This window comes from Beta vulgaris, chromosome 3 (genome assembly GCF_026745355.1).
Source record: "Beta vulgaris subsp. vulgaris cultivar EL10 chromosome 3, EL10.2, whole genome shotgun sequence".
Classification (NCBI taxonomy): Eukaryota; Viridiplantae; Streptophyta; class Magnoliopsida; order Caryophyllales; family Amaranthaceae; genus Beta; species Beta vulgaris.
Window position 1 is genome coordinate 80,178 of NC_079204.1, and position 13,038 is coordinate 93,215.

At 35.4% G+C, this 13,038-nt stretch overlaps 1 protein-coding gene across 4 annotated transcripts; it reads left to right on the plus strand.

Moving 5' to 3' along the window:
- The first annotated feature begins 5,462 nt into the window (after positions 1–5,462).
- LOC104887849 (protein FAR1-RELATED SEQUENCE 11) lies at positions 5,463–10,235 on the plus strand. Of its 4 annotated transcripts, XM_010672606.4 has the most exons (6): positions 5,463–5,707; positions 6,664–6,891; positions 7,420–8,412; positions 8,524–8,970; positions 9,296–9,377; positions 9,657–10,235. In XM_010672606.4, exons 3-6 carry the CDS (start codon positions 7,432–7,434, stop codon positions 10,148–10,150), a joined length of 2,004 nt encoding a protein of 667 aa, XP_010670908.1. In that variant the 5' UTR covers positions 5,463–5,707; positions 6,664–6,891; positions 7,420–7,431; the 3' UTR covers positions 10,151–10,235. The 4 variants fall into 4 exon arrangements, with proteins under 4 accessions (XP_010670908.1, XP_010670907.1, XP_010670905.1 ...); XM_010672605.4 differs by having other exon boundaries at positions 5,465–5,707; positions 8,524–8,928; positions 9,296–10,235; XM_010672603.4 differs by having other exon boundaries at positions 5,467–5,707; positions 9,296–10,235.
- Positions 10,236–13,038: the final 2,803 nt, after the last annotated feature.

Genomic DNA, 13,038 nt, shown 5'->3' on the forward strand with positions numbered 1-13,038 from the left:
TGACAGTGTCGGAACTGATACGTGAAGAGGGGGTGGGATGAGGTTGCTTTGACAACGCATTTAACAGAGGAAGATGCGCGTTTGGTGAGGGATATCCCCCTGAGTGCTAGGAAGCCAAAGGATATTTTGTTTTGGTGGCCTAACACGGATGGGATCTACACAACGAAGTCGGAGTATTGGTTAGGGAGGCTAGGCCATGTTCGGGGATGGATGAATCAGTTTGGTGGTGATAGGAGTGATGTTTGGCGCTCGATATGGAATCTGGGAGGCCCGCCTAAGTTGAGCCACTTTGTGTGGCGTGCATGCTCGGGGGCTCTTGGTACTAAGGAACGGCTGCGTGAGAGACATATACTTAATAATGGGGATTGTAGTCATTGCCCTAGAGCGAGGGAGACTATTAGTCATGCTATTTTCCATTGTTCCTTAGTGCAACTAATATGGAAGAACTCTCCATTTGCTCACTATCTAATTGATATCCCGTCCACTTCTTTTACTGAAGTGTTTGTTTGGCTGCGGTCGAAGTTGGACAAAGATGGTTTGTTGTCGTTTTTGGCCCTTGCTTGGGCGGCATGGACCTATCATAATTCTGTTGAGCATGGTGATCAGTGGTGTAATGCCGAAGTGAGTGCAGTGGGGTTCTTAAAGCTGGTGCACGATTATGCGGGTTACGCTGCCAAGACCCAAGGACAACGCACGAAGCTTCCGGTATCGTCACGAACTAGTTGGGTACCTCCTGCTGAAGGGTGGGTTCGAGTTAATACGGATGCAGCTACGGAAGCTATGGCAGCAAAATTTGGCCTGCAGGAGGCGCAAAGGGCGGGATACACCAGGGTGAAGCTTGAGTGTGATGCTTACAACCTAGCTAGCCAAGGCTATCAAGCAAAAACACTATGGAAGATCTCCATTGGACTTGGTTGTGGAAGATATTGTTTTGCTTAGCTCTAATTTTACTGATTAATCTATTTCTCATGTTAAGAGGAGAGGGAAAATTGTAACTCATTTGCTTGCTCGCTTTAATCCCTATAATGGGGAGGAACAAGTTTTTGTGGATGATGTTCCGCAAGGTATTTTAACCTTGGCGGAACTTGATGTTGGTTAATAAAATTGATCGAGCTTTCCCCTTCAAAAAAAAAAAACAAGTATATATGGAGGGGAAAAAATGAACTTAAATTTTCAACTAAAAAAAGTCCGAGAATCTTAACTTTTGACTACTATATACTCCTTCAACTTTTGAAGAACTTCCTATTTTTCATAACAACGTAAATGAAGATAAGGAAGAGATAAAATATGCAGTGGGGTCCTTTTTTATTCAAGTACTAGCATATTTTACACGCTATGCGTGCGTGTCATGTTAATGTTTTTTTTTTGTTATTCACAATTAGTTATTCATCAATGTTATAAAAAATTTGATTTGAAAATACATTTATAATTATTGTTAACTTTTTACTATATTTTTTTAGATCAATGTTTCATTGGGTTTACTAGTTATTTGTTCATCATTATTCAAATATATTCTCAAGAGAAAGACATATATATTAGAAGAAAGTTTGTGCTCAAATAAAGTGGAAGAATTTATGTATCAGGTTCAATTGTCGAAAAGAGTTTAATTTATATAATAGAGATAATAACCGAAGAATAATCAACATTTAGGTTTTAAAATATTATGAGTATCATTATTAATATGAAATTCAAGTTTTAATTTTTTTTCTAATCGTGTCAATCAAGTTATATTATCAATTTAATTTTTAGATAATTTTTTTTCATACGTAGATAATAAGAGGAAATCATTCTCCTTAATTTAATATTTAATTGAAATTTCAATTCAATTCCATTATTAACTTGTTCAATATGTATGGCAAGTAGGAAGAAGAAAAAAATTTTATATAACAACTTGATTTCATTAAGGATATATTAGACTTTTATGAAAAGACACCATCTTCCTCCCCCTTTCACTTATATAATAGAGATATTAAAAAAACTTGTTGCGAGAGTGTACCTGTCGAATATATGGATCCAGCGTTTGGAGTAAAGTAGTGTAAAGAGATAAGAAATTTTAACAAATAAGGAAAGTAAAAGTTGGAAGATTTTTAAAACGCACTTAAAACGGAAAGTAAGTTGATTCTTAAAACCGAAAGGAGTGTTTTAGTGCTCTATAATAGAATAGTATTTAGGTAATAAATATTTTTTCGTAATGCCTTTCTCCTTATTTCTTATTTCCTCTAAAAAACCTTTTTTTGTTATTTTTGCCTTTTCGGAGCTGCCATCATCTTCCAATAGCCGTAGCCCCCAACTTCTACTTCTTTTGTCTCGTTTCTAGTTTCTTTAATAATAATTGGTTTCTTTATCTCCATTAGTGGGAGTTTGGAGTTTCATTTGTCTGTCTTCACTATGAGGTTTTAGATTTTAAATTTTATGGTTTCTCCCAAAATACAGTTTATTGGTAGTTTGCTATATAATTTTCTAGTTCGTATTTGAATCTCATATGCAATCAACATGATCTAATATAGAGATTATGCATGCATAATTATGTTTGAATGATAGATACTCTCATAAAACTAAGGATGCATGATCCACTGAACAAACGGAGTGTATGTATTATTGTAATATTTTCATCACCGTCATCATACAATATAGAAAAATCTTATTTGATGAAGTTAAATCGTGTTACATTTTACTCTAAAAATAACTATTGTAAACGTCGTATGATTTTCCGCAAATAAAATTAATATATCCCCTCATAAGAAAAAAAAAGTGTTGAGGTGATATATATATGACACTCATTGTTTATATAGGCGCAACACTGTTAATATTAGTAGGGTGGTACAAGGTCGTTTAGAATAAGAAAGGCAAAGTAGTTTAGGGACCGATTGAGGTCGTCAGTTTTCATTTTATAAATGTAAAGTCATATGATATAAGTGATATAATAAATTTAAAATTAGTCATACTTATACGAAACATGTTAATTATGAAAACTGAAAATAGATAGCTGAAAACTACGGGCCCGTTCGGTATTACTGTGGTTTTCTGTTTTTTGGCTTTTTGATTTTCAAAGTCATATATTATATGTCCTATAATGAATAAAAAAATTCATCAAATTTACTGGGAACATGATGATTTTGAGACCTGACAACTAAAAAGTAAAAACCACTTTTTCTGGTTTCCTGTTTTTAGTTTTTAGATTTTTTATAAAAAAAAAAACTGGAAACTGAAAACAAAAAAAACAAGAACGAACTAGCCCTACATTTTCTAATTTTCAAACAAAAATTGGAAATTGGAAACTAAATACAATAACAAAGGTTCTCTAGTTTTCATATTTTTGTTTTCAATTTTTAAGAAAAACTGAAAACAAAAAACAATGATTAACGAACCCTCGATTCTTATAATTTGCACAATAAGCTTTCTATATTCTCTTTTATATGTCCCTCATAATCTCATGGCAAAGCTATGTTCTTGTTTCTTTTATAGACCATTATATAAGCTCGGAAAGAAATTATCTGCTCTCATATTTTCGAATCACTTTTAATATTTAACAAATCATATTAATATTGTATTAGAGCTCGAATAGGGTCTGAAAAATTGAGATGTATGAAAAAATCCTGATAAGAAGAGTAATTACTTCAAAAGAAATGTATAAAATCTAAACATTTCATTCTGTAATCAACTTACAAATTTCAATGTTTTACCTACATTATAGACTTGTATATTAGGTATATTGTGTTACAATTCTAGAAAATCTAAGATAATACATCTCTACAATGCATGCTAATCAATGAAAATTGTGAGTGTAATTGACCCAAAATCACTTATTATATTATTTTAGGATTTTCACAGTATCATGCAACCAATTATGCAAAAATAATCTATACATCTCTAATAACCACGAACCACTTTGGAATACTTGCTTTTGACCCAACGAAAACCATTTTTAAGGGAAGCCTTAGCCTTAGACTCCATAGCATATGTCCTATATGTTGTAATTCTTGTTTTCCTCTTCATTTCACTTTCATCAAAATTCCAATCATAAGAATTGTAATTAGTAGGAGATGGTTTGAAATAAGGTGTAATTTCATACCTATAAGAAGGTTGTGATTGCATTTGCATGGATGAATTACTAAACGTTGGGCTCACATTGTAGGTACAATAACGCGAAGCATGATCAAAATTAGTCATTTCTGACATGTGATGGTCTATGATTTGCTTCTTATATTGCTCAAAATGATTATGATCAATAATGTATGCATTTTGTGATGTTTTTTGACCTTCCATCTCTTTTTATTATTGAATATAAATGTATTTCCACCACCCCAACTTTGCTTTATTAATCTCTTTAGATGTTCTTCCAAAAGATACAAATGCAGAAAGTTGGGATGGGGAGATAAGCAAGAAAAGAGAGACTAGAAGGATAAAAGACAAAAAGATGGTAACATGAGATTTTATATGAAAAAACAAAATTAGATAGCCAAATTTAGATTATCCACATGACGAGAATAAATGTTCATATGAATTCCAAATTTAGGGAACATTACAAATTCTAGTAAGAACAACTTAGAACTTTGTAAACATTACATTTCAAGATCTTTCATGTGTTGTTTGTTTTTGGTGTTTGCACCCAGTTGATCTTTTGGGCTATATTCGGATCGAGACCAAGTTCGAACTGGTTAGGTTTCATTCCTCTCCCAAGGGTGTTGCGGGGATTCGAACATAGGTGCGTCCTACCAAAGCTAGTCTCCATAACCACTGGACCAACACTTACTTGGTTTTATGTGTTGTTTGTTATGGCTCTTAATGTTTTTTTTACCACCATTTATCAAAAGTTACATTCTTAGATGTATATTTGTAAATAATTGATAAAACCTAATCATTTAAACCTAAAAGTGTATAATCCGACAACTTAATAGGACACGTTAATTCTTTTGTCAAAAAAAAAATACCAACCAAATCATGTAATATAATTTTTTTTAACCAATTTAATATGTCAATATAAGTAGAGCATCATTTTTAAAAAATATCCTCTAAAGTTAAGTTTATTCCAAATTAATCGAAAATTGAAACTTATTAAAGTAATCTCTCCACATCGAGACTATTCCTTTGTAAAAATAAAAATAAAAAAGACTCCTATACTTTGATTTTTTAAGGCAAGGACAAGGCGTCATAATCAGACTAAAACCTCGCACAAGTCAACCCGATCCGGTGTTTGAAGGCAAGATTCCTCGGGAGTAAGGGAAATTAGTAAGGGAAAATCCCACCCCCAAAGTGTCTCTAATGAGAGAGATACAAACTGAACCACTACACTAGATACTACTTGATAAAGAGACTATCATACCTAAACCTCTCAAAGAGAGGAAAAAAAAGATCTATCTTTTTTCTAAGGTAAATAAATAACTAACCACAATTATGTAGACGTGATTTTTGAGTATTTTCCGAGTCCAGACTGTCCAATAGTCCACAATACCAACTTTATGATTTTACTCAAGGTTAATTATCGTCTCTGTTGGTGAGAGGCTGAGATAATCCATTTTACCAATTACCAGTACTGCGCACGATAGCTCATCTCCTAGAGTGAAGGGTTATCCTTCTCCCCCTTGATGCGCTCTACTCCCCCCTCTTTCCCAAAATACCCATCTGATAATTCTCTTCCCCGCCATTTTCCCACTATCTTCCCTCCATTTTTTTTGACCGTTGCTTCCTAATGTTCTCAAATTTAACGGTATCTTCTCTAATTACTCTTTTATTAACTGTTTACTCGTATTTTAAGTTGTGGGTATTTATTATTTTTCTTTAATTTAGTGATTGGTATGATTAAAATGCTCTAGCTTGAGGATGTAAGAGTATGTAATAATTTTTTTTTAGTTGTTTGTTTTTTGGGTTTTATTTATTCTGGATCTGAGTTGAAATTTAGGTTTTTTTTTGGTTTGAAATTGATTATATACCCAACTGAAGTTTTGGCAATTCAGTCAAAAATAATGTTGATATTTGTACATAGGATGATGATTTCATAATTTATTCCACATTAATATAGAAAGTTGGTGAATTTTTGGGTACTATTTCACCAAAATAAGCATGTTGTCACTTGTCAGTTGTTTTTCCTGTAGTATTTTTTTATGGGGCTTCCTGAACTTGATCCCCACATTAATATACTTGACGAATATTCATACTTCTAGATTGGAAAGTCTTGTTCTTGAGCTTCAAATTTATTTGCTGCATAAGATTTGGTGGGTCAGGAGTCAGGACTATGCATGAATAACATTCTCATGATTCATGAATATTTTGAAGCAATGACCCCACATCTTGCATATTGAACCATTTGTATTCACTAATTCAAACTCCCCTTATAATAATGAAGTAGAAACTCTGTTGTACATGAATCCTGCTATTCGACGGTGGCCGTAATAGTTTCCTTATGAGTTATCACAGTATCCTCGATTCGTCATGGTGTAATATGCATAATCTGTCATTGGTTGCTATTGAAAAATAGTTGCAAGATATGCTTTTTTTTATATATATAATTTAATTGACTTGATGACATATCTTGGAGGTCATCGTCATTCATTTCGGACTTAAATGTTATCCCAGCATTGTATACATTCTGTGCATACATTCATTAGAAATATTGTAAGAGCATCTTGTCAGATTGTTTACTATTACAGTATCTTGTTTCTGCAGTTACTTTCAGTTGCCTAATCTTGAAGTTCATTGAAGCTTGAGCACCACTGCGCTTTTGCAAGCGCTGGCTCTAAGAAGAAGCCGTAGTGTCCTTCCTAGAAAATTGAGGTCTGAGGGGTAAGAAATCAGTGACCTTTCTGAATGATACCCTGATGTAAATGATACACTTTGTTTCTGAAGGAAAAGCTCAATTGAATAAGCCTTAAGTGCTCAGGCTCAAGTTATTCGGTTTGTTTTCTCTTTCTTCTTTTTTTTATAAAAATTATATGTCAGACTGAAATGATATTACACCCATGGTTTTGAGGAGGACTATATGCTATCTAGGTCATATTAATATGGTGACAACTGACAAGAATAAAATTAGGTTTAAATTTCAGTTTTTTTTTTACAATCACCAAATCAATATGTATAACTGTCCATAACAACAACAAATGATCCAGACGTTAGTAACCACAAAACAATAACTGTAATCATCCAGAATTCTACACTCAAGATTTTCCTGTTTCAATTATGGGAAACATGGAAATTGAAGAGGAGTATTCTCCTTCAGTCTGTATCCTTATAGTATGAGTGAAGAGACAAGATATGTAGGGGTGTAAATGTAATCCATTGGGAAACAGGGTGGCTGATCTAATGTCATCCCTAAACATGATCCCGTGTATGATGTTAACATATAACTGAAAATGTTACAAGAATTTCTTTATCCTTTAGAGTTTTGAGCTTCATCAGAACTGATTTGTTGCTACCTGCTTTCAGTTGTCTGAATGAATGCAGCAAGAAATGACTGAAAATGAGAACCAGGATTTGGAGTCCTCCGAAAATGACACAGATCTGTCACAGGACAACGTGGGGTCTATAGAGGAAATACCAGACGATACTATATTGTTAAGGCAAACATCTGTCAATCTGGTTCCATTTATCGGGCAGAGATTTGTTTCTCAAGATGCTGCATATGAATTTTACTGCAGCTTTGCCAAACAATGTGGTTTTTCAATTAGGCGTCACCGCACCAGGGGAAAAGATGGTGTTGGCCGGGGAGTCACACGAAGGGATTTTACTTGCCATCGTGGTGGATATCCACAAGCAAAACCAACAGAGGAAGGAAAGTTACAGAGGAACAGAAAATCGTCGCGATGTGGTTGTCAAGCATACATGAGAATAGTGAAACGGTCAGATTTCGATGTCCCTGAATGGCGTGTCACGGGCTTTAGTAATAATCACAATCACGAACTTATCAAATCATTTGAAGTGCACATTCTTCCATCTCACTGCACCATATCTGCTGATGACAAAAGTCGGGTTTGCATGTTTGCAAAAGCTGGAATGTCAGCTCGTCAGATGCTAAGATTGTTGGAGATAGAGAAAGGTGTTAAACTAGGTTGTTTACCGTATAGCGAACTAGATATCAGAAATCTGCTCCAGTCTTTCAGACATGTTGATAACGATAATGATGCTATTGACCTTGTTGGCATGTGTAAGAGATTGAAAGATGAAAATTCAGAATTCAAGTATGAATTCAAGTTAGATGGTCGTAATAGGTTAGAGCATATTGCTTGGTCATATCCTTCATCCGTTCAGCAATATGAAGCCTTTGGGGATGCAATACTTCTGGACACTACTCATCGTCTGGATGCTTATGATATGCTTCTAGGCCTTTGGATTGGTGTTGATAATCATGGAATGGCTTGCCTTTACAGCTGTGTGCTTTTGCGGAATGAAAACCTACAGTCCTTTATCTGGGCATTAAAGGTATTCATACATCCTAAAATTCAAAGGTTAGAACTCTATTGTGCTAAATGAGAAGTTTCAGTCTCAATTCTGATGCTATGATTCTATTTTCTCTTTGTTAAAAATGTGCAGACTTTTTTATGCTTTATGAAAGGAAAGGCACCACCACAAACGATATTGACTGACCAGAATATGTGGCTTAAAGAGGCAATCGCTTGTGAAATGCGTGAAACTAAACATGCATTTTCTATATGGCATATCATGGCCAACTTCTCAGACTGGTTTTCTTTGCCACTTGAGTCTCATTATGATGATTGGAAGGCTGAATTTTATCGTCTTTATAGCTTGGAAATGGTTGATGAATTTGAAGCTGGTTGGACAGAGATGGTTGATAGATATGGACTACAGTCAAATAAGCACATCATCAGCCTCTATGCATTACGTAACTTTTGGGCTCTATCCTTTTTGAGGCGCTACTTTTTTGCTGGACTTATGAGTAAATCTGTGACGGACTCCATTAATGCTTTCATTCAAAGGGTATTAAATGCACAATCTAAACTTGACTGTTTTATTGAGAAAGTAAGCCCTCTTTCGTACTTTTAAAAAGCAATTCTTCGTGTACTCCTGCAGTTGCCATACTTCGGGGTAAAATGGAAAATGAATGTGTCTGCGTATTCATCTTTACAATTTTTTTACCCTTTAAGTACTCTATGTTAGAAAGCTATGAATTGTCCCCCTACTGGTTTAGACCACTTAGTTGTATGACTATGCACTTGCGGAATTTCGAAGATCGCTGATAGCAAGATTCACCTAGTTGTTGTAGTTGTTGTAAAGGATAACTAGGAAGTTTGGTTCTTTCATCTCTTGTTAAATATATTGGGCCTTTTTCTTAACATGTTTACAGGTTGCTGATATTGCAGAGTATGGTGAACAAGCTAGATCAAAGCTGAAAATGCAGCAATTACCGAAAGTCTCCCTGAAAACAGGTTCGCCAATGGAATCGCATGCTGCTACTGTTCTTACACCTTTTGCTTTCTCTCTCCTCCAAGAAGAGCTTGTATTGGCCCCTCAATTTGCCTCCATTTTGGTTGGTGAAGGCTGCTTTCATATCAGACACCATACAGAAATGGATGGAGGGTGCAAAGTGATGTTGGACCCTCAACAAGAACTCATTCACTGTAGCTGTCATCAGTTTGAATTTTTAGGCATCCTTTGCAGACACATTCTTCGTGTTCTCTCAACTAATAACTGTTTTCACATACCAGATAATTATCTGCCTTTGAGATGGCGCCTTGTACCAAAAGAGCACATTGAGAAAGAGCAAAGTGAGAAAGTCAAAATCCTGGCATCTTTGGCTTCCACAATTCTTTCAGAATCTGCTGCAACTGAGGAACGCCTCAGCTTTGCATGTGAGCAAATGTCCATGGTATTGTCCCACGTCAAGCAACTGCCTAGGTTGAGTTGTCATCATCATATGAATGAGATGGGATTCAACAGCCCATCAGGTTCACTGATGGTACCGGAAGTTGAAGATTCTGATGGTATTGTTCAGAGCTTCAATCTCGGAAATCTTCACGAGTCTTTGTTGGACAAGTTGAAAGAAGGAAATCCAAACTCCGAGGCTGGTAATATTATGTCTCGAAAGAGACGACGTTGTTCTTTTCCTTGCTGTGGACAATTTGGACATGATGCATCTGATTGTCCCATTATGGAATCTGACAGCTTACGTTCAGATGGAGATGCCTTAGGATTCTTGTAAAGTAGGAGATACTCGCTAAGGAGCAAGTTTGTACTTCAAATTCTACTCTAATATATATGAAAGTAATTATATACAGATATTCTCACTTTTTGGGGTCAACGTGGATACCTGGAGATGGTCTCCTGTCAGTTTTCGTACTGTCTTTTGCTAACTTACAAGTATTTTTTTGCAACTTTTTGATTTTTGATTTTTGTATTATTATTACCAATGTGTTCTTGCAAGTTCCTTTCGCTGCTGATTGCTGAGTGCTGACACATTAGCTGGAACATGCTCTTACCCAGGTATATGCTTTTGTTGGTCATTTCATTATTAGTTTACGCCGATGGTAGGCAGGTCAGAAACACGTTTTAGAAGAATAATTTCCATATTCCATTGATGCAATTTTCCTGATAGGTAGGGACAACGACGAGCACAAATGATATCAGAATGCAGAAGGATGTTGCAGACAGGGCTTTGAGTCATCAGGACATCTTCGTGAATCATGGTTATTTAAATGTTTACTCTAGTTTAATCAAGATAGTATACCATTTAGTACTTATTTTTCCTGTCTCGATTTTCAGTTCTATCATTTTTCTCCCATATTTTTTTCCCTATGTTATTCAGACTACATTTCACTCTACCCATGTTGATTACTCGACATACCAACTTGGGTATATTATATATACTTCATTATGAAGCAAAAAGTTGGAATAACTTATAAAATAGCTGAGTGTGACACTTTGATATCATTGCTCGAGTCGGAGTGACATCATTTGTATTTATATACCGCGCTTTATAGGATCCTAAGTAGTATTTGGGCTCGGGCGTTGCTCCGGGTTGGTACTGTTTTTAGAGGTGGGCACGGGCCGTGCCGGGACGGCCCACGTGCCAAGCCCGCGTGCCTCGTGCCACAACGTGCCGTGCCAAAACGGGCCAAGAAATGCTTGTGTCGTGCCGGGCTCGTGCCAAGTTGTAAAATCTAAGGCCCATGCACGACCCGGCCCACGTGCCGTGCCATCGTGCCTTATACAAATTTTAAATATTATGAAATTTTAACCAAAATAAGCGTGCCAACTTGTGGGCTGGCCCGTCGTGCTCGTGCTGGGTTCGTGCCAAACTTTTAGAATGTTGTTCATGCATGGCCCACGGCCCACCACTCGTGCCGGCGTGCCGTGCCGTGCTTATAGCGGGCTCGTGCTGGGCCGGGATCAAATCGTGTCGTGCCGGCCCGGCCCATGCCCAACTCTAACTGTTTTACAAATTTCATATGCATTTTTGTCCATTCCCATTAAAATATATTAAGGAAAATACAACATTTAAAAGGTATAAATATAATAATGTGGACACTTTAAACATGATTAAAAGTTGGTTGAGATGGTAATTGTGTTATATATAATTGCAATAGGTCACAGGTTCAAATGTTGAGGCAAATCAATTTTATTTTTGGTAATTGACATGACTTGTCACTTGTGTACATATTGGACAATTCTAGGGGAGTAACAGAGGTGTCACGTGTCGTGTATACATTGCGTGGAGGTGTCACGTGGCGTGTATAAATTGCCAGGCACGCCTTTTAATATATTTATATGCAACTCTTTGTTAGGCTTTAGATATTTTCATCAGAGCATATGGTAAACTGCATATAGGTTCCTATATCTAATGACGTCAAGCTAGGCTCCATTCAAATTCTCTTTCTCTCTATAGAAAAGATAGAATACATTCTTCTTTCAGCTTAAAAATTGATCATTGAGAAAAAAAAATTGATGGAATATAGTTCTTAAAGTTTACAAATTATATTATGGTAGGTAGGAGTCTATTAAGATTTTTGTCTCTAAATCTGCTTCAATCAATTTGATCACCTCATTTATGACTTTGCCTAAATCAATCTTCTATTCCTCGATGTCAAAATTCCCGAAGAATGATCCATTTATGACTTTGCCTAAATCAATCTTCTATTCCTCGATGTCAAAATTTGCCTAAAGAATGATTTGAGGCCATAGTGTTGACATATGTTTCTAAATGCATGGTTACCCACCAGGTTTTCGAGGTGGAAAGGGAAAGAAAATGGCTGTAGTGGTGCAGATTGAAGATAATCAAGTGGATTACAGATTGGGAAAGAAACAAGTAGAATAACTAAATACAAAACATAGAAAGTAATTATTTCGCGGGTAGTTAGACCTTGTTCTTTTGCTGAACTAAATTTGTTTAATTGGACTCAAACAGTGAGAGGAAACTAGTTGAGTTGAACTGAATAAAAATTATGAGAGGAAATTAGCTTAACACAACTGAACTACACTGAATTTCTATTAATTTAGTCGAAAAGAATAAGGCGTTAGAAGGTTATACCGATGATGCAGTACATCTTTAATTGTTTTAGTACATGTATTACACAACGCAAACAAGTATGCTGAAGCTTTTCGTCTAAATCTGTACTAATTGATCTTCCAATGTTTAGGCAAGTAAAAAGATGGAGGCAATTAGAATAAGGGACTACGTAATTGTACTATAATATCGACAAGATTACCGAAAGTTCCTTTTATCATCGAGTCAAATAAAGTCGTGTTGTGTTAAATAGGCTTAGACAAGATGCTTTTCAATTATTTTGGCGAAGATATTTGGTAGCCAGTAGGTGAGATGCGAATTATGTCTTGGAATTCAAAGACAAAAATGATCTTAAATTTCTTCACCAAAAAAATGATCTTAAATTTAGCACATGAAACATGAATTGCAACACTAATGATAACTAATAGAAAATCAATGTGAAAGACAAGTACATGGTGTCAATAGTGTACTCCGGTTTGAGGATAGTTCTTTAAATGGGATACAGATGAGATGAATTTAATGAGATTTCATATGATTTTTTTTCTCTAATAAATTAGTATCAAAATATGATAAAAGTTTAGTTAGAA